The sequence below is a fragment of the Blennius ocellaris genome, assembly GCF_963422515.1.
Source record: "Blennius ocellaris genome assembly, chromosome: 7".
NCBI classification, from domain to species: Eukaryota; Metazoa; Chordata; class Actinopteri; order Blenniiformes; family Blenniidae; genus Blennius; species Blennius ocellaris.
Window position 1 is genome coordinate 20,392,651 of NC_137656.1, and position 21,035 is coordinate 20,413,685.

General features: G+C 43.7%; 2 protein-coding genes across 2 annotated transcripts; both read right to left on the reverse strand.

The window, feature by feature from the left end:
* Nucleotides 1-2,198: 2,198 nt before the first annotated feature.
* LOC308131973 (glycerol-3-phosphate acyltransferase 4) lies at nucleotides 2,199-13,928 on the reverse strand. Its single transcript, XM_080498900.1, has 13 exons — nucleotides 13,734-13,928; nucleotides 12,490-13,117; nucleotides 10,584-10,653; nucleotides 10,199-10,499; nucleotides 8,597-8,671; nucleotides 8,418-8,507; nucleotides 6,572-6,665; nucleotides 6,325-6,440; nucleotides 6,160-6,215; nucleotides 5,946-6,031; nucleotides 5,721-5,849; nucleotides 5,198-5,277; nucleotides 2,199-3,593 (listed from the first exon to the last, which is right to left on the reverse strand). The coding sequence occupies exons 2-13, from the start codon at nucleotides 12,655-12,657 to the stop codon at nucleotides 3,485-3,487; spliced, it is 1,374 nt and encodes a 457-aa protein (XP_080355026.1). The 5' UTR covers nucleotides 12,658-13,117; nucleotides 13,734-13,928; the 3' UTR covers nucleotides 2,199-3,484.
* A 1,946-nt stretch (nucleotides 13,929-15,874) lies between these two features.
* On the reverse strand, nucleotides 15,875-19,761 carry polr3d (polymerase (RNA) III (DNA directed) polypeptide D). The gene is made up of 9 exons (XM_080499173.1): nucleotides 19,643-19,761; nucleotides 18,200-18,346; nucleotides 18,026-18,069; nucleotides 17,762-17,916; nucleotides 17,506-17,630; nucleotides 17,253-17,412; nucleotides 16,900-17,147; nucleotides 16,563-16,715; nucleotides 15,875-16,308 (listed from the first exon to the last, which is right to left on the reverse strand). Exons 2-9 carry the CDS (start codon nucleotides 18,341-18,343, stop codon nucleotides 16,192-16,194), a joined length of 1,146 nt encoding a protein of 381 aa, XP_080355299.1. The 5' UTR covers nucleotides 18,344-18,346; nucleotides 19,643-19,761; the 3' UTR covers nucleotides 15,875-16,191.
* Between the last annotated feature and the right edge of the window lie 1,274 nt (nucleotides 19,762-21,035).

Here is a 21,035-nt window from a genome sequence, read left to right on the forward strand (position 1 = left end):
GCTGATTTGACCTCCTGCACCAATGATGACTTTACACATGTGTTTATTAAGCATTCGACCCGGTGTGAGCAGACTGAACGAGCCCTGCAGTTCTATTGTGGTTATTTATAGCCTTTCTGTGCAGAATGTGCACGTTCTCCCTGTGCATGCGTGGATTGTCTCGAAGCACTCTGGTTTCATACCACAGTGCAAAGCCTGTAGGTGTGGTTGTGTTTGTATCTGCCTGTCTCTCTGTGTCTGTCCTTTGACTGCTGGTCTGTCCAGGGGGTACCTTATTATTACAAGCATACTGTAGGCCATTGACAGTGAACCGCTTGTGTTTTTGCTGTTTATTTAATTCACTTTACAAGGTTTTAATGTGTTTCTTCATAATAACTTCTTTTTTTTTTTGCACTCATGAAACTTGTGGGGTTTTTTGGTAGTTTTTTTTCCCTCTGGGGGATCAAAAATGTTCTTTTTATGCTGGTTTGTGCCATTGTCTTTCAGGGCAAAAAATGGCCGTGAGGTCTACAGCGACGTGTCCATTTATCTGTTCAGCATCTCGGGTACAGGGTCCAGGGTATACATTCCAACTGACTTGCCAGTTCAGCCACACACTGATACTATAATAATGGACTGTATTGAGTATTACACTTGTAAAAACTTACCAGCTGGGGTTTCTCTGCTGGATGCTCAACAGACCACAACCTCTTTCTGCAGACTCCCAAACAGGAAGTTAGTCAGTTTCTCAGAAACTCTTTCAATGAAGCATCTTTTCACTGCAAAGTCTTTCATAATGAGCATTTACGTCTGCACACAACCTTTTTCACAACCCTAATTCCAGAGAAGCTTGGACATTGTTCAACAACACATAAATGTTGCAATTTAGTGATTTAAAAAAAAATCAAATACGAACAATTGTTCATTGGGACATGAGTGTATGAAACCATTTTTTTTTTTTTCATTAATGTATAGACTCTGGAAGTGTTAAGAAATTGAAGAAGCAAGCTGCTTTAAACTATAGTAGGTCATTGTTTCTTCAGCAGCCTGCCTCCTCCCAACAGACCAACCACACTATTTTACAATTACACTCCCCAGTGAGGCCACTCGCGATAAAACATGCATTTAGAGCACATGGACCTGTGCCATGCGGCAGTCTGGACTCCGGCCCGGGGTAAAGCAAAGATCGCCGGGGGCCCGACTCTGCCTCTCCATAGTGCTGCGAGCGAGCCGTTCAAACACGGCATGGCTTACACAACCAGTCCCTTTGAGCACCTCTCCCTGCTTCCTCTTACTCCTCCTCCCCGGCACTGGGTGCTTTTATACACCAACGTCAACACATCCATTTGAAACTATTGCAAGCAGAGATGCAAAAGAATGCTGCCATGTCCCGTCACCGGTTTGGAGACAAAGAGTTTAAGAAGCCTCTCTGAAAGGGGCCCCCGAGGTGCTTTATGGCAGCAGCGACAGGCTCTGGTTTTGGATGAAGCAGCTACTGAACATTCAAGCGACATATATCCACATGGTGTTTTAGATGTGATCCTCATGATGCTGGGGAGAACAATTCATCTGAAAAGAAACAGTGACGTGCCAAGATCGCCATAGAAAAACAAAACAGAAGTAAGCAAAGGAAAAAAAAAAACATACAGCAAGCAACGTAAGTGAAATCCAAACGGCACCGAGGTGAGGACTGCAAACATGAAAATAAGAAGTATCGAGTGTAGAGTCACAAAAAGCTCATTGGTAGGACTTAAGATATAGCAGAGTCAAGACTTTGTATTGTTATAGTTTGCAAGAAGAGTCTTTTTATAACAGCATAAATTAATGAAAGCAATCATTTTTTTCATTCTTAGATCATCTATAAATGTATCCATGTAATTGGAAAATGCTATGGAACTCAACACCAAACATCTGTTCGAGAACATGTTAAATCCATTTATTGTCTCTTTTTGAGGAAAACAGACACAAAAGGCTGCAAAGCGGTTGGCACTATGGCTTCATAGAGGGAAAATCCCATTTGAGTTCCAGTTGATTTGGTTGGATGTTACTGGTGTCCTGCCAGGACACAAATATGCAGCTGAAGCCAAATGGTGACTGGAAAAGTTGTGGATACGAGTGTGTGTTTGTCCTGTGATGGACAGTCTACCCTGGCCTTCACCTATACATGAAGTTGTATACAAGATGGAGAAGCACAAACAAAAAAGCCTTAAACTGTAACATGGAGTCACATTCTTCAACATTTATTTTGAATTGATTTGACACAATCTTAATGACTGTCCATGAATGAAAAAAATATTTTTTTAAAAAAGGTAGAAGAAATGTGATAAGTGCCTCAGGGAGGCCCAGTGTGGTGTCGTCCAAACTGCAGCTGCAGGCTCCTCTTAACGCCTCCTCCAGGCTGCCAAGTGAGAGGAAGGTTATTAATGAGTGGGAAAATAAAGTCGCTTCTAGACTTCAGTTGAAATGAATGGATGAGACAGGAGGGTCACTGCAGAGAGCAGGAAGCCGATGTCCAGTTAGCATGACCTTCTGTCAGCTCGATGGCATGAGAAGAATGTTTTAGATTAGTTGAGGAAGTCTCTTAGTGCGTGTCGAGCAGTTTACCATTAGCGTTAAAAAAAAAGACCAATTAAAGTCGACGAATGGATGGACTTGAATAAAACCCCTTACTTCCGTTATGTTGCATTATTTCACTAGAAGAGGAGGATGTGCCATTTTTTTTTTTTTTTAAAGCCTTCCATCAGAGTAACGGCACAGTTTCCACTTCATAATGTGTCGATTTACACATTCCGTGGGAAGGAAAACACACAAAAAAAGAAGAAGAAATCGCGGAAAATGACAACGTGAGAGCAGAACGTCTGCAAAGCGACTCCCGCAGTGGCCACATGTGGATACAAGTCTTAATGCAAAACACAAAGCTTCAAACACAAGATTTGTTCTTGTGGAGGAAAAAAAAAAAAAAGCCCAGAAAAATATCTTGAAATGTAACAAACACTGGCACTCTTGCCCTCGAAACATGGGAACGAGCCAGTCATCGAAAAAAAACCCTCAACTCAAGTCACCTTGCATCTACAATAACTGTCCTCTAAATCCCAATTATACGTAGGAGTGTAACTTAAAACACAGGGTGGTACAAACACCTGAAAACTTATAAAGTTATAGTGGTAACTATGAAACAAAGACAGGAACTCAATGGTGGGTAATAACAGGTTTGCCTGCAGAAGACTGCCGTGGAGGAAGACTTTCTCTGTGCGCCGTTCGTCTCTGATGCAAGCAGGGATTCGAGTCGAGACGCGTGGCGGCGGACTCTGAAGGACCCGTAACGGCGATTGCAAACTGAACATGCCGGGCCGAGGCAGTGACCGAGGAAGCCAAATGGAGCGCAGTCGACATCGGGGAGGAGGGTTTGCAGTCCAGGTGCCTTCGGCAGAGAGTGGGACCGCCAACGCCGTCAAGAGGGGCCCGCCTCAGTTTGCTGAGCGAGTTTCACTTCCTGAATTGTCCTTCAGGAGCGGCTGCGGTCCTCCTGAGTGCCCACCAGCATTTTGCTGTACAGCTTCTGCTGCTCTTCTTTAAAAGTGTCTTTTACCTTTTCTCGCTTCAATCCTCCGTCCCTGGAGAGCGAGAGAGAGAGAGCGAGATCAAAAGTTAATTCAGACACTAAACAGGTTCCATGTTCAGAATAAAGTTTAATGAGATGAAAGGCTGGACACGGCAGACTGAGTACCCTCCTGTCACCTTGGAAATAATCTTTTATTGCAGCATACACAAGTGGAGCAGTACAATCTACCACCTCGGCAGTTTCGGCGTGCTTTACCAATTCAAGAGTGGAAACTAGGGTTCAGTGTGTCGCTGAAGGACGAGGATCGTCATGATCGCGTGTGTGTGTGTGTGTGTATTGGTAGGTACTCAGCTATTAAACACACAACACCATGAAGCTTGATGTTGAAGCAACGTCGCAGAAACGATCAGAGGAAAGCCATTCACTGTGACTTTTCTTAAAATATTAAGTCCTATCCTGTATTCCAATTTTCTTTGAAGACTTTTCCCACTGAAGTTCCCAAGTTTGGTTCAAACGCTGAGAGCAGGTTCTGATGGAGGAGCCAGTGAGGTTTTCCTGTTGACAAGGTTCCTCACGTTATATCTGATTTATGGCTGCAGAACTCAACATACCCACTGTATGAAAGAAGAGTTTAGATACGCAACACCAATACAAATGATTATCACTGAGAGCTGTAATAGCTTGGACTACATTCACTAGTAACCGGGGCAAACATGGTAACTGATACCTGGGAATCAATGGTAGCAATTTTTGGTACTTTTGTGTTTATTTGGTAATAAATGTTAGTTTGTTATATAATAAAATCTCAAAAGGTTTCAGTTGAACATAAACATCTCTCAATATGTAAACTTTAACAAATACATCACAACATCTAACTGCTTGTATTGTAACATCGCAGTTGTTTCACAAAGTTCTTCCAACATGAAAACCCTTAACTACAACTACGCAGTGGTTTTTTTTCTTCTTAATAATGCACAAATTAAAACCCCAGTCTGATTCCTTTCACCCCTGGAAACATGGTGTGAGGAGGCTCCGTGGAGGCCAAATGAGCTTAAAACAAATGAACCATCTCTTCATCCTTGAGAATAATGTGGTTCACCAGGAGCCTTCTCAGATTAGGAGACGTTCTGCTGCTGGTTTTCGCGCCACAAATATTACGGCGAGCGTAATCTGCATCGCATTTAGAAAAGTGGAGCCGTACTTTTGAGCGCTTTCTATCGGCCATGTTGCTCCGTTCAACTTCTGCAGCTCCTAGTATCAATACGCTCATGCCATGCTGTGTTCAGGTGCGGCTCAGAAAACTGCCAACTCTTCCACTCCCTCACAGGCACAAGGATACGTTTCGCTGAAAATTGGCGCCATTTGATGTTTAATCCCCGTCTGAACAAAGCAGGTGAGGATGATGGATTCGATGTTAGACCACTGTGTTGTTTATTCTCAGATTATTCTACTTTGAAGGTTATTTAATACAATCTGGGATGTTTCTAGAATTTAGTACCCGTGAGGGAACAAAGCAATACTGACAAGGACGGCAACGTCACTTGATATTGAAACAGTAACATTACCGCGGATTGTTTTTAGAGGAATATGTGATCCCTGAACTCAAGGATCACAGGCTGCATACATCAAGAGTCACATGAGAACTTCTTCTCTTACCACAGGAGGTCCACCAGTCCTCCTTGCCTGGCTATGGCTGCCTTTACACGGTTGGCAAACTGCACCGCGTCCTCTCCCTCCTGTTCGAGAAGGACAAAGAAAATGGTCACACCTTGAACAGTAAAGCACTTTAAAAAGTTTCATCTAGAAACAGCGGGACACGCATTTTAAACAACCAAATGTAGTATTCTTTAGTGTAATAATTTCACGTGCACATGGAAAGCTTCAAAAGCTTAATGAGTAATTGAAACATACCACCTGTGTGCATTAGGTGGCAGTAGTGAGTGAGTTTGCTTTCAGTTTGTAGTTTAGTTCACAGCCTCCACTATGTCTACTCTTCAATATTTCTAAGCCACTCCTCTTATTGGAGTGAGAACAGATGAGAAGATTGACTCACTAACTTCTCCAGCACAACATGAGACATCAATGGACATTACCTTATTGTCGTTTCTTTCATTAGATTACTTTGAGAGTTAAAGCTTTATACACAATTAGATCCATTTATCAAAAAGAAAAGTCGTACTTCTCTGGACATGGGGGGGAGGTACCACACGCTGCAGACGATGGCCCAGCTACTCATCATACGTAAAAGGTAGTTGACCATCCCAAACTTGCTGCTGTTCCAGAAAGCATCTCCAAATCTGGGATCATACTGACACGTACCAAGAAATCAAAAATGTTATGATCTAAAAGTGAATGAAAACGGCACATAAAGCAGTAGAGGATGATACACTTTCACAACGCCCACCTTAATGGCCACAGGGTAGACGGTGGCATCGATCTCAAAACTGCCCTTCTTGAACATCATCACGGATGTGTTGTTGATGCAGGTGCCTGGGAAGAAAAGAAACGATGGAAGATGAAATTAAGGCACGAATATGTTCAAAATAATAATAAAAAAAATAAAAAAAATTGTAGAAGACGACAACTGGGGTTTGTAGAAAACCACTGAACAAGCTCACCTTCTGGGAAAATGAGGATGGGCAGTTTAGATTTATCTTCTACGTGGTCGCTTAACCTGCAAAACAAGATGTATGCAAAGTTCAAACAAAAGAAAAGAGGATTAAGATTCTTGGTTTAAACTGAAGTTATTTGAAGCGAGAGCAGAGAACATGTTGCAATGACACCTTTTGGCCACCAGGTGTCTGTCTTTCACTTCTGAGCGTTCAAACCAAATGTGAGGACAAGCCTTGACCATGGACTTCTGGATGACTCCCATCAAGCCCCCGTGGATTTGGCCAACCTGACACAAACACAAACACAAACAATGAAATGTCGCTCCAACAAAGAGCTGCGAGTCAAATTGTAATATGTTTACTTTTTTTGAAAAACATTTTTTTCAAACAGTTTCCTTTCAGGAAGCCGTTTGTTTACCATGGCGTAGCAGCCGTCGCTGGCGAGGATAATGACGTCGATTGGAGAGGTGTGGTTGGCGACGCAGAGGCCGCCATTCTTGGGTTTGTTTTCACTGGAACGGGAAGATAAAAATAAAGCATGGAGTCAGCGATGCATGAAAACGAGTGTCAAAACAAGCTCAGGGAGTCGCGGTTCACCGCCTCTCGTGCTCGTCTCGGGAGGAAACAAAGCGGCGTGGCGTCTGATGTTAAAAGGTCTGACCCCGTGAGCAGGAGCCAAACGGACCAAGTTCACATTCCAAAGATAGAGTTACTATCTTAAATAGAGGGAGAGAGGGAGAGAAAGAGAGAGAGAGAAAGCAACACTTCCTATGTCAGTTGTGTATTTTTAACAGCTGACTGGGTCAAGTTCAAACAGGCCGGGGACTAAAAGCCAGACGCTGAGAAAGCCACAACCCATCATTGTCTCACCTGTGAGAATAAACTGGTCTCGAAATGTCAATTAGTTGTTTTTAGATTAGATTTATATTCAGTTGCCCGAAACAATAATGGTGTACAAAATGTGAATATGAAGCGTCTTCTATCGAGGTGGGAACACTGAGGTCAAATAAACGATGTGCTCATGTCTCCTTAAAATGGACCAATCAGCAGTGCAGCTTGTTAAACACAGCAGACGTCTTTTGTCTCATATTGACAGCTGCAATGAATATGAAGGCAGGCAGGACGTCTTACAGCAAGTCCAGCCTCAGGGAATCCTCATTTATGTTCATGCTGTGCGTGTTCATATAACACACCCCGATTTCTTTCCTCCGAGCATAATTCACTTCCTGTTACATAATCCGACAGAGAGCCCTCCTCCTGGCCAGACGTCTGATATTAATCTTACTGGAATAACAAGAGAATGAAAAGGTATGAAGAGACTAAGGCAGGCTAAGTTAGATCTTTTCAGGGCTTAAAACCAAACAACTCATTTCATCACGCTGTTGTTGCTTTTTTTATTTTTTTTTTATTGATATTCCCTCTCTTGAAAATAGAAAAAAAAATGCGGAAAACTCTTAAGATGCCATCTATACGAATGGCGTGTTGCTGCACATTGTGTTCCATCGAAAGCATTCGGTATGTGAGCAGCGGCAGTGTGATAATAAACCATCAACTGCAAGACGCAACTTACTTTATCAAGTAAATGTGATCAAACTTAATACAGTTTTAGAAAATCTTTTCCTTCCAAGAAATCAGTTTTTTAAAAAATGTAGGCCGTCTTCCGTCAAGCTGCCATTTCTCACTGACTGAACTAAACTTGTCCTGAAGAACAAAACTGTTTCGAAAGAAGCCAGAAGGAACCATCATGTAGCAGGGAAATGACTGCATGGCGGAGCGGAGTCTTTAAAGACATTCTGACATGTTAAAATGTTCTGTTCACACATGTCCTATTTAATGCATTCATGTTATTTATTTCCAAAACAATATCTAGTCTGTAGACTCCCCCCCCCCCCACAGATATGTGGTTGATAAGATATAATATATGACACAAGTTGTTGTCTTGCCATGGTGGTCATCATATACCTGGACCGATACAGTCAATCACTCAAGAGTTGTTCAGTGAGATTTTGACTTTTTAAAAGTAAAAACACACCAAATATGAAAGATAGCTTAACCAATACAAGATCCAGTCTGGGAACAGCGGAGACGAGAAGTAGCAACAACTCTAACCAATAAAGACAAAACATCTGCAATTACTCTGATTTCTTCGTACTTTAAATCCTATTTCTGGTGATTGTGTGCCTCCAATGTATGCTTGTTTAATCTGCATTATTTCTATGACATCGTTACAAGCGTTTACTGGCGAGTCCGCGTTGCGGCGTTACCTGTCATGGTATGTGATGATGGCGGTCAGAGCTCTGACACATATTCTGTAGCACATCAAGTGGACCTTTTGACTGAGGAAGTTTTTCATCCTGCGGGGAGGAGTACAAATAGGCATAAACATAACCACAGGTCTGAGCTGACGGGCTTTTTATCGCGTGGAGAGAGTGAACCGTCTTACTTTCCGTTGGGGAGCAGCCCGATGACGGAGGTGAGGACCACCAGGAGGCCCACGCCAGTGAAGGCAAGAGTGACCCTGGTGGAGAGACACAGGAACATTACGTAAGACCACTGGAAGACATGGGAAGGTCCAGCGTGCATGTGAATGAGGTGCGTCGCGTCTTTGGACATTTAAATGCAAATACATGACCCTCTCTGGACTTCAAGCTTCCACTGAGAGAGAAACAACTGTTCACTTCATATGAACACGGCACGTTTCTTTCTTTCCGAGAGATCAGGGTTGCAATTTTTTTCATTTCGAAATGTTGCGCTGGCTTTTATTCCCCGCTGGTACTGATGCATGAGGGCACATTAGGCGACGCTTAAGCTGACCAACGGGTCCACGTAATCTGGATGAACCAATCATCCAGGGTTAGAGAAGGTGCTGAATAGATTGTGTGAGGATTAGAAGAACACAAGACAGGTGAAGGATCCGAGCTCAATCGGAGCCGAGCCAACGTTCATCCAGACAAGTGTTGACTGAACGCATTTGTTGGCTGCGCGAGAGACGACAACGGCGGTGGCCTGATCCGTCTCCCCACTGGCAACTGGAAACGGGCCAGGCGGCCTTAGAACCCAGTCACTGTCCCTGTGTCTCTCCAATAGGTCTGACTGGGGAGCTCTTCTACACACTGCGTGTGGCAACGTTTACAGGCACGTTTCAGAACAACTCACTATCATTTTAGCTGAAAAATCCAAAGAACGACATCTCAAAACAATCATTTTTTTCTGAATGTGTTCAACAAGAGGTCACAATTATCGCAATACGGCTGATAAACGGATCAATAAAAACAGTTGGCGGATTAATGAAATTTTAATTTGTTTGGAAGTGCCGGTATTCGTCACTTCTGTGTGAGGATGACTGTCAGGATGTGTGCGCCAAACAAATGCAGCTGTGAATTTTCTCAAAACCCCAAACTGCTGTTGCATAAAAGAAGATTGTCATATCTATCTGTCACAGCTTCATCTTACAAAAGAAAAAAAAAAAAAAACAACGAAGTATGGCCTGGAAACAGGAACCTGTCAGACGTGTGTGATAACAAACGTGTTTTATGTTTGACATTTAAACACAATAAAACACATTTTAAAGAGTTGTAATGTCACAGCTGACATGTTGTTGACTGTTGGAACAAGAAATAAGTCACATATTTCTGGTAAAAACCGTTTCTGATTACAGTTTTAGCTTTTGACTTCAAGTGCTGCATTACTTTAATAAAGTGGTGAATTCAAGAGGACTGAATCGTGGCAACATTGGACAACACCATTTACAAGTTTAGGAAGAGAGTTGCTGAGCCGACACAGTCAAACACGCAACCTGAGGTCATATCATTATTTTGTTTTTTCCAACAGAGGAATATCTTGAGATTGTTGGGTAAGTCTCAACGTGGAATCTGCTCAAATCCATTTAAAGCCACACGGATAAACGGAAAACCCAAACACATTTGCGGCTGCAATTAAAAAAAACGAAGACGTTGCGTCACTTAACTGCTCACAAGATTAAAACCCAAAGTTTTATGAATCAAAGCTGCGAGTATTTGTATTGGGTGGAGGTTGGAAGTAGTACCTGAGAGGCAGCAGGACCCCGTAGCGGATCAGCAGGCCCAGGCCCCAGAGGACGGTCAGCCTCAGGCTGATGTAGTGGAAGTTGTAGTTGCTGCGCGTCAGCAGATTCCAGGACTCCAGCTCCTCGGCGGAGAAGCGCTTGGTCACCTCGTCGTCCATGATGCTCTCCACCCCTCGCCGAGCAAAGTAGAAGATGTCCGACATCTCGAACTCGGTGGCCGAGTCCAGGTCCTTGTTGCTGCCACTCCGCCGGATCTCCTTGATCTCCTCTTCCAGAGAGGTGGGCTCCCGAGCGATGATGGCTTCGGCAGGAGACAAGAGACAGGATGTGAGCGCGCCGGGAGCAGATAAACACGGCGGAAAACACAAACGCCCAGTGATCTCACCATTGGAGTAGGGTTTGTACAGGTGGTGGTTCTTTTCCTTTGCTCCTCTTTCGATCCGAAGCGTGGCCCACTGGACGACGGAAAGGAAAACCGGTTGGTTTAAAAATACAGCCGATCAAATGTTTATTCAGCGAGTTAAAGACAAAGCACTGTGAGCTTTGAATTACTGAGCGACACTCGTGCATCGGGGGAAACGGGAGTTCTGTTTCCAACTTATTGCCAACTCTTTCACACTAAAGGACCACATGGTAAGTTGGCTGAAATGTCGAGAAAAGCCACGCATTCCCACCTGGAACATTTATTTTCATGTCTTTACAAATGTGATCGCAACCACCCTTAAGAAACCAACATTAAAATGGCCACTTGTGTGCACAACGCAACAATAAGTGTCAGAAATATAAGCTATGAAAATTGGACATGCAAAAAAAGTACAGCCCTCTGGCGAGCGCTCGGCGTGCCGAGACGAAAACAAACGGAGGGGGGGGGGGGTCTGGAGGAAGGACACCGTGTTCCTCCAAGCTGTAAGACGAGCAGGAGAGTTTCAGGAAATGATTGTTGAGGCGAAAGCCGTCCGGCACACGCCGGTCCGTCAAAAACTACCAACCGCCCGAACACGAGGTCAGCCTGCATCAGTGACGCTGAGAATTTACCGACACGGCAAGAAACGTTTGAAAGCAGTTGCGGATGGAGCCGTGCAGGGAGGGAACGTTATACAGGGAGAGGGGAGGAAGCTACTTGGAGAAAAAAAACTTCCAAGAATGCTCCAGCGGTACAGTGGTGTTCCGTCCGGCTGAGGCCTGCACATTTCACGCTAAAATCAACTTCATATCCGAAGCACCGACACTACAAGTTGTGCTCGGGTTAGGACACATACAATCCCAGCAATCTTCTTGTTTCCCTTGGCAGCTGCCTTTAAATAGTGTTATGTCACGTTACATTCCTGAGTCAGGGGTTAAAACAAAAAAAAACAACTGCAGCTGTACTGGAGAGTAATGATCACTGGAGTAGAAGAGGGAGGGGAAAATAAAAACCACATGTGGCAGCATGTGACTCGGGAGCTGCATGTGAGGGACAGTTTCAAGTCCTGTGAGAAGTGCTACAGGTGTGGGATTCCTGCAGGAATACCTTGAACAAGGGCGGGCGCGCAAGACGCAGCAAATACATTTTTCTTAAGTCGCTGAACTTGAGCCAAATGCTACGAAGCAGACCACGCCTCTCTCGCTTTCTCTGCGCCCCCTCGGCCCTTTGACCTTTCTTTGAAATCTAATTGCTGCTACTGGAGCGAAGAACATCTCCCATATCCCCTGCTGGCTCATTTATTTCAGGCACAGGAACGGCTCTCGGAGGTATACGATGGAAAGTGACGACTGCTTTACTCCTGATGATACACGTGAGCAGAGCGGCTGAATTAATACCTTCGCCGGCCAATCAAACTCTCCTCCTCAGATGACGCTGCGCTCCTGAAGCCATGTCACGGACGACAGTTTCTGACGGGGCCCGAGCCACTATTTTCCTCCAGTTACGTAACACAGGAAGAATGGGCCGTGGCTGTTAATCTGTATCAGCATGTTAGCGTAGCGTCTACCGGTTGGTTGAACTCAAATGGCAAGCGGAAAAACTGCACCTGTCCATTTCCTCGACATGAGATGGGAGTAATTTCCCTTCACTTAAAACGCCATTTCATTTTATTAGGCACAATCCACAAATAGATATATATGCATATATAGACTGGTGTGTGTGTGTGTGTGTGTGTGTGTGTGTGTGTGTGTGTGTGTGTGTGTGTGTGTGTGTGTGTGTGTGTGTGTGTGTGTGTGTGTGTGTGTGTGCACTGCTTCAGAGCAAAATTAAACGCGTCTCCATTTCTTCAAATAGACAAACATGGGATGTGGGGGCAGGCGAGGCTTACCTCAAAGAGCTTTAACAGAGATTTCATGTAAAGGCGACGGATGCCGAAGGACACTCCAAAGATGGCAGGCACGATGATGAAGACCAGCAGCAGGGTGAACCACACAGTGAAGGAGATGCCCAGCAGGATACACACCAGGTTGTCAAAGGGGTTGAAGAAGAGCTCCATCTTGAAGTCGGGGAGCGGGTGAGATAATGTAGGAAAAAAAACACTTTGGGAGTCACAGGGCTGAGCAGAAGTCCGAGGAGGTCCACCTCCTGGCCCTTATCTGTTGTCACCAGAAGGCCGTCATCAAGATGACTAGGGGATGGAGATTCTCCTCACGGCGGGCAGGCGATCAATAGAAATACAAGCACCCATCTTGACCTTGCCCTCTTGGGCAATATCCATAAAGTTCATTAGTCGCAGCATGAGTTTTGGTCTCTGAACCTGAACTGAATTTGGCTCCAGGGAAGAAAAATAAAAAATGTTTTAATCCTTGAAGCAGCTGCTGGTGAATTGTGTCCTGGGAGCAGATGTCCCCAGCTACATGGAAGAGATGTAAACAATGGCCACGGCAGGTGTTTCCTGGAGGCTGGTGCAGATCCTAAGGGTCCAGCAGGCTTCCAAGTGTCACACAAAATACCCCCTGAAAAGATGTAAACAAAGCGTCAGAGAACATAAGGTTTAATTGCATCATGGGAAATAAGAGCGCATCTGCATGCGCTCAAAACAATGTAAAGAAACGAGTGTCACCATCCAAGTCCAAACCCAACGACCTCGTATGTTTTGTCTGTGAAGAAGCAGATAAACGTGGAGTTTATCAGCTGCGGCTGAGAGATAAAGCGAGCTGGAGGCCCCCCACCTCCATCCTCCTCACGCCGTGTGGCGATGCAGCAGGACGGCGAACTGGATCGGAGCACCGCCGCTCTCGCCAGGATTAGCCGCTCGTGAACAACACCGCCTCGGCTTTCGCGAATCCTTCCAGCGCCTTTATAGACCGATTCAACCCGGGCTGAGGAGCGGAGCGGAGCCGGGTCGTGAAGCTGACCCTCCGTCCAGGAGCCACATGGTTTTTGAAATAAACCCCGGCTGGAGTGAGCTTGTGGCCTCCGAGCTAACACTTTGTGCTCGATTGTTTCTCCTGGCTCCTCTTCTCCCCCCCATCGCCCTGCTAACTCCCGCTAGCCCCGGACCGCTCGCGCTATCAACCCTCATCTGTGCGCATATGTCACGTTTAAAGACGGAGTGACGGCGGAACCGACCTGCGAGTCACGTTGCGTCCAGCGGCGGCACGGCGGGGCATCACAGAACCATCACTTTGTCTTTTGTCTTGCGGACTGAACGCCGGAGCAAAACTCCACCCGCCGGACAGCAGGAGCGGACGACGAGCACTCGCAGCAGCGCCGCCACACCGGCGACGTAACAGCAGGCCCCGCCCACAACAACACGCTCGGAGCGCCGCGCCGCCCCCTGCTGGACAACACACGCCACGACAGCAACAACCTCCACTGTCCCGGCAGAGCAGGGGAGTGAAACCCGGCCCGCGGAGTCAGTTGTAAAAACTGCAAATAATCCATTGACTTAAAAAAAAAATAATTAATTATTACTTTTTGTGCCTGCAACTTTAAGAGGCAAGGTGCAAATTTTACTATCCCAGGCAGCTATTTAGTTTTATTATTATTTTTCTGCCATTTCTTTCTGCCAACTGTCCCACACTGTTGTGAGCTGAAGGTGTTCAAAATAAAAGACTTGTTTAGGAATTTCTAAATTGGAATATTTGAGCATGTTTGACAGTGCAACAGGGCAGTAACTTTACTAGTTGCAAATAAAAAAACAAAATATTGGTTTAGATCCATTTCAGTTGCCGATTTTTTTCCCATTCACCCTAATAGTAAATCAATATGTCTCTCTATATTGTGAATCTTGTGCATTTCAGCTTTCTTACCACAATTGTAAGTTATGCATTTTCAACGAAATACAAGAATATATATAGAATCATTTAGATTTATTTTTTTAATATTTCATTTATTCCACTCTTTTTTTTCTCAGGGCTAGAACCAAACCATCCCAATCTTATTTTGGGCCTAGTAATTGTTGAAAAGACAAAGCATCCAGGAAGCTTGCTCGACGACACCCAAGGTTCAAATGTCCAAAGTCCCTCCAGAGCATGAGAGAAACTTTCAAGATATTCATATTGATGCTCCTGCCACACAGAACAGAGATGCCAAACAATCCAAATGGATAAAAATGGCCACAGACTGATGCGCAGGTGTCGAGAGGAATCAGAACGGATCAAATCAATGATCAATAATCACCCTCAAAATCAACAAACTCACACAAAACAAATCAATTGTAGGACCACAAAAAGACAAAACAGAAACAAAGTTTGAAAATGAATGACATTTATTCCCAAAAGGATTAAAGAAATTAACGGATCAAATGAGTAAATGTGACAAAAACAAAAAAAAAGTTGAAGTGAACCAGAACCAGATATAAATCCCCTTGAGAATTACTGTAAATCTGTCCAGTTGTGTGGACAGCGTATAGACTGCGCCTCCTGCTGGTGTAGATGTGCAGTGCATGCAGCTCAGAGGAAAGCGGATCACATTTCTCTTTACTTTAGTCTTCTGTTGTTGGGGAATTTTTCTGTTCATCTCCAAGTTCATGAGGTCTGGATTACTTTATTGAAACAATTCATTTGTAATCAAAATAAAATACTAAAACACACTGTGAAAAAGTCCTTGTTAAATAAACTGCTAAGAAAAGACCCAACAGTGGCAGATGAGGTGGTCCACTGTGTTTTCTGAAGTTCACGGTCAATGAAGTCATGAAATGAAGTCAGTAAGTTCATGGAGATGCTGATTTTATTTTCCAACAGGCCTCATCACCTGCCCACTCAAAGGTGTTTCAGTGACGATGCCGTCACTGTTTTATTGGCCAGCAAACTGGCCTGCTCTGACCTTCAGACAGAATCTATGCCGGTACAAGATGGAGCCAGGCTGCTAAATGAAGTTGAATTTCTATTCTAGATTTCAAATAAAGCCAATGAAGAGGAGGCGATATAGGCAAGATGTGATCTCTTCTGCTAGTCCCTACTCTATTTGCAGCATATTGGTTCACAGGGATCGTTTAATGAGTTCCTAGGACATCGTGATAATATGGAATTACAGCAGTCTAGTTAGGAACAGACAAACACCACAAATTTCAGCAACTTCATCTCTACCATTTCTCTGGTCTTTTACAATACCAGGTCAGACCACTGCATATTAAACACCCTCTTTCACTTTTGCCATGACCCTTCTGTCATACAGCAGCTGTCTCCCAGAAGGGACGTCTTTAAATTCCAAGCTGAGTAACATTACTTTCTGTCACTCAAACAATTGTTAAATTTTTTTTCAACATATCCAAGTAACAAAAGCTTTTATTCACACATTTACAATCATGTACAGTTCCCCACGTTCAGCTCGAGAAAAGAAAAATAACTTATTGAAACTTGGCACGCAACTCGAGCTTTGAATCACATAATCAGCCTTGACCACAGCAAAATATATATCTGTGCACTGTTTTCCATTTGTTTGTGTGTAGATGGACGAGGTTCTAGGTCATTCGGAAACACTAAAGTGCAGTTAATTGCCACCCTGGATCGAGGAGTTGCCAGGTTCCAGGAGCGCGAGTCCGTTCATGAGCCAGGCTTCAGGAGGCCCGTTGCTCTAATGGACGTCAGGCTCGGCTCTCCAGCAGAGCCTCGAAGTCTGGGGAGCAAACCATCTTGTGTTTGACATTCCCCAAGACCGTCAGGTTGCCTGTTTTTCCTTCAGTATGAACAGAGACCAGCTCCTGAGGAAGCACAGGGGAGGCAGGGAGGAGAAGCAGAGGATTCAGGTCAGTCTTCAACGTGGTCCATGTGTACAAAGACAATCGAAGCACATTGATGCACAAAAATGTTGTTTTTTAATTAATTTTAAGAGAATTAGTGACTGATTCCTCTCAAATTCAAGCATAAAAGCAAGTTAAAACTTATCCCGGAAAATTCTTAAAAAAAAATAAAGATAAAACCAGAGGCAGACAATATATGCATGTTGTTATCGTACCTGAAGGAAAGAGCACGACGCTCCTAGAGATACGTCGAGTGTCACTTGTCCCAGCATGAGCTGCACCCGGCCAGACTTCCGGACCAGCATCTTCCCCACGAGCCCTTCACGGAGATCCTTCAGGTTGCAGCTGTTGTCTTCAGGTTCCTCATCCTGTTGGAAATTGAAATCAAGTTCAACGTGGGTGAGGTCATGTTGGGAACAGACCAACGGCCACCACTGTGTCACACCGTTCTAAGAAGCACATTCCACAAACAAAAAAAGTAACTTCAGATACTGAAGTTATCTTGGAAAAACACAACGTGTTTCTACAACGTAAAGGACAGGTTTATCTTACCTGGGCCTCTGTTTTCAGCAGCATGGACTGCCCATCCTCGGACTGCACCTCGGTCTTCACGAGCTTGTGCTCTTTGGTGGGCGGTTGTCCAGGCAGCGAGTCCGGCATCTGAATGAAGAACAGCTCCTCGGCTTTACTCAAACTCCACTGGTGCAGCAGGTCGGGCAGAACCTCTGGATCGGGGAGGGGAGGAGGCCTGAATATGGCCTCGGTCTTCTTGATCTCCACTTCTTCTGGCTCTTGCTTCACTGAAGACAAGTCGGTGTGTATTGGCAAAAGCAAAAAAACATTTTGATAGAACGCTTGGAACCGGTGGAAAACACACCGATTGTGAAGTGACATAATGAAAACACCTTGAACTGCGACCTCCATGGGTTCACCATCTTCCTCTCTCGTCTCAACTTTAACAGCGGGCTTAGAAAACTCCTCCCTGAAGCCCCACCCGGACACGGCGAGGGGAAGCTGGACCGGGCAGCTCCTCTGCTCACTCTTGAGGTAAGGGTCGTCTATAAACTGCATGACGCACAAGGAGGAAAGTCACCACTTTCCGAGAACGACACAATGAGCCCGCTCGATAACAATGTGACTGGCGACCCAGTGACTCACGTTGTCTCGTTCCAGGCTGCGCAGGATCTCCTTCGTCTCCTCCTCGGTCTCTCGCTTCTCCTTTTTAATATTAATGATGGGTGAAGGGCCCACGCTCGGGGCGTCGGCCTCGCTGTTATAGCTCCCTGTGAAACACAAGGAGATTTCGCCTCAACCGAGAACGTCTGAGTGACGGCGTTCACGCCCGAGGGGGAGAAATAATAACAGGCAAAATGTTCGGCGCAGAGTTGTGTGTTCGACTCGTCTGGAGCCCCACCTTTCTTCCTCAGCATCATCTCGGCAGGTCCCTGTTCAAAAATAGAGTGGGACTGGATGACCTCTGGACGACCTCGGCCCCGTCCACGGTCTCTCGCTCCCCGACCCCGACCTGCATCCCTCCTCTCGGACCTTGGATCGCCTTCAGCTTTTGCTCTGGTGAGACAGAAAGTGACAAAAGTCAGTAATCAATGCAACATGAAGAAAATGATAAATCAGTTAAAATAAATAAATAACTATAAAAAAAAAAAAACTGGAAACTCACTCTTCTTTAGCTTTTCGGCCAATAATGTTTGGCGTGAATGTTTTCTAAAAGAATCAAAGAGATGAAAGACAAGCAGAAATAGGTCGTCATCTAAAAGCGTGTCATTCTTTCAAACACCGACGGTGAATGTTCGTAGTGAGAAAAAAAAACTAAAAACCCAAAACACTGTATTACCTTCTTCACTCCTCCCAGGGTGAGGTCTCTGGATCGCATCGAAGGCAGCCGGGCAGCAGCCACGCCGGCCGTTGTTCGCCGGCCCGTCAGCAGTCCGGGGGTGGGCACACGCTGGCTGCTGGAGTCTCCAGAGTCAGCCATCATGAACTGGCATGAAAAAATAAATAAAAAATCCAGGGCTTGATAAATTATATCATTCTAACTTTAAGCACTTTTAGATGTGGCCAATAGGTCTGCTATTAAACAAAAACACTTCCCAATTGAATTGTGAATTATTGTCATATAGTTGGATCTTTATAGACCTTATCTTCATTTATCTTCAGCAGCGTCGTCCATACCTGCCTGTGTCTCACTTATTTTCTACTTGCTTACTTCATAAACTGTAAAAGTTCTATCTAAACGTGCCATGGAGGTTTAAACTGAAGCACTATTGATTATTTATAACTGAAAGCATAATTCTGTACAAGGAAATCCAAGTGATTATTTTGACAATATGATAGTTCACAGCTCTCACTTATTCAATGAACCAGTCTAGCTCTTTATTTTCATGAGTATATAACAACAACCCCTAAACGCTTTTTACTAAATTTTATTATTATATTTAGTGTGAACATTTTTTTAAAAGACACCTGGCCAAGCCCACAGATATGATACTCAAATATGCTTCATAACTTAAGTATATTTACAGCATCCCTGTTCTGTGTATAGAAAAAAGACCTTAATCTTTTCTTTGATCAAAGATTTTTTTAAAAATAGAGAAAAGCGAGAGGTGACTCTCCATACCTAGACTGATGTTACTTCCACAATCAATGGTCTGAAGAGAATTTCTCCAACTAAAAAATATGAAAATGAAGCTGCTTGTATGGAGAACCACAATACGACTGACAAATAAGAACTGTCTTTTCAAAACGAATCAACCAACATACAGGACAGAAAATGTGCTGAACAAGTCTCCTGATACAAAAAAACCCCCAAAAAAACATTTTTAAATAAAATATCAATTCAAATCCATACCGGTTATAAAATGTGGACGTGTCAGAGCACAAGAACCTTTGAACTTCTTTACCGAATCTGACATGTTACTCGTTTGTGTTAATTATGGAGATTTTCCATAATGAATATGAGAATCGTACAACATACAGGAACTTAACTTGTCAACACAACAGAACTGATGCAATATTTACCCTCAGAAGGAGCCTCTGTTGTTGCATCATACAACAATTTACGATTCAAGAACACAAACATCCTAAATCCATATTAATTAAACGTATAAATTAACGAATGAATCAAAATTTCACCATCTGTCCACGTCACGATCATCGCTGGAAGGACTAGAAGATTTTTTTCCAAGAATAATCTGCAACACGTGGCTAATATACCGCACAAATACCCGTTTATTTCGCTTTCAGCGCTTCAATGTGAGTCTTATATGTAAATACTTACGGTCTTTTCTTTCTTCTGCTGTCCGACACGTGCAGCTTCAGAAGTTTCGAGTCATCACAAAGTGTTTTCTCTCAGGACTGACACCGACTCCGCATCACGTTGACTCACCATGAAGCCGCACGGCGCCATGACACTTCCGCCTTCACGAGGATCAAACCTGCGCAAACACGCGCATCTCGACCCGTAACCTCGTTTTTTATTGTTTTTCTTTTTTTTTTAATGTAGTTTGAGTTCCAGCTTCATGTGGACAAATGTTTTATGGTGCAAGTAGTGTAATAAAATGTGTGAAGTAAATTGTGAATATTGTTGGAATTGCAGTCATTTAATTAAATTTCCAGGTTTGCCATGTTTTTAAAAGGACAGTTCAACGATGATGATGATGATGATGATAATAATAATAATAATAATAATAATAATAATAATAATAATAATAATAATAATAATAATAATAATAATAATAATAATAATAAGCAAATTCAATACCCCATAACATTAATTAAATAATTTTCTGAAAACCTCTGTTTTTGTGTGTGCATGTGTTTCTTTTAAGGCGGTGGAGTGTGCCATCTAGTGAGGCAAGCAATTGAATGAGGATCATTTCCATGAGTGCCCCAAAGTGCCAGCCAGGGCAGAACAAATTCACTGGATTTATTTGGTCTATGATCAAGCATTCACTGTTTTTTTCGGTTATTCCTTTTAATCATCCACCCGGATTTATTTATAAAATGAAGCCTTAGAAATTATACAAATTGAATGTTAATGTTAAATGTGAGCTATGGCTCATCGTCTGGCCCCTTGACTTAAATGTATACAGACTTATTTCTATGCTTGCATCCTAATTTAACTTGAGAGGTGTCAGTTCCTTCAACATTGGTCTAGAATCTGATGCCATACAAACAAATGCACACATCTCACAAAATGCAGGATATGTGGCATCCTGCAGGAAAAGACAACGTGCTAACATGGAACCTGCTTTGCTTTGTTTCTGAGCATTCTGGTGCCCCAGGCTGCTGAGGCCTGGCCCTGCTGATAATACATGACATTCAGAGGGTGAGTTGTGATTATTAAATCTGTGGGAAATAATATGAAGTGTGTTAGCCTAATTCAAATATAGAGATGTTTTCTTTTAAAAATGAGGCCAAATGTTTCATTCCATAGACACGCAAGCAGTCTCTCCCCCCTTTGCTGTTCCCATCTTGAGTGCTGTGAGAGTGATTTGGAAAGAGGAGGACTGTCATGGCATGACTAATGATGGATGATTACAGATTAATTACACGCTGAGGGTATCACTTATCTGTGACTGGTTGGAAATAAATGAAGCTTTTCAATACTGTGCACGGCCCGTAAAATTATGGCAATACATCTTTGTCATTTCGGGGGGGAAAAAACATAT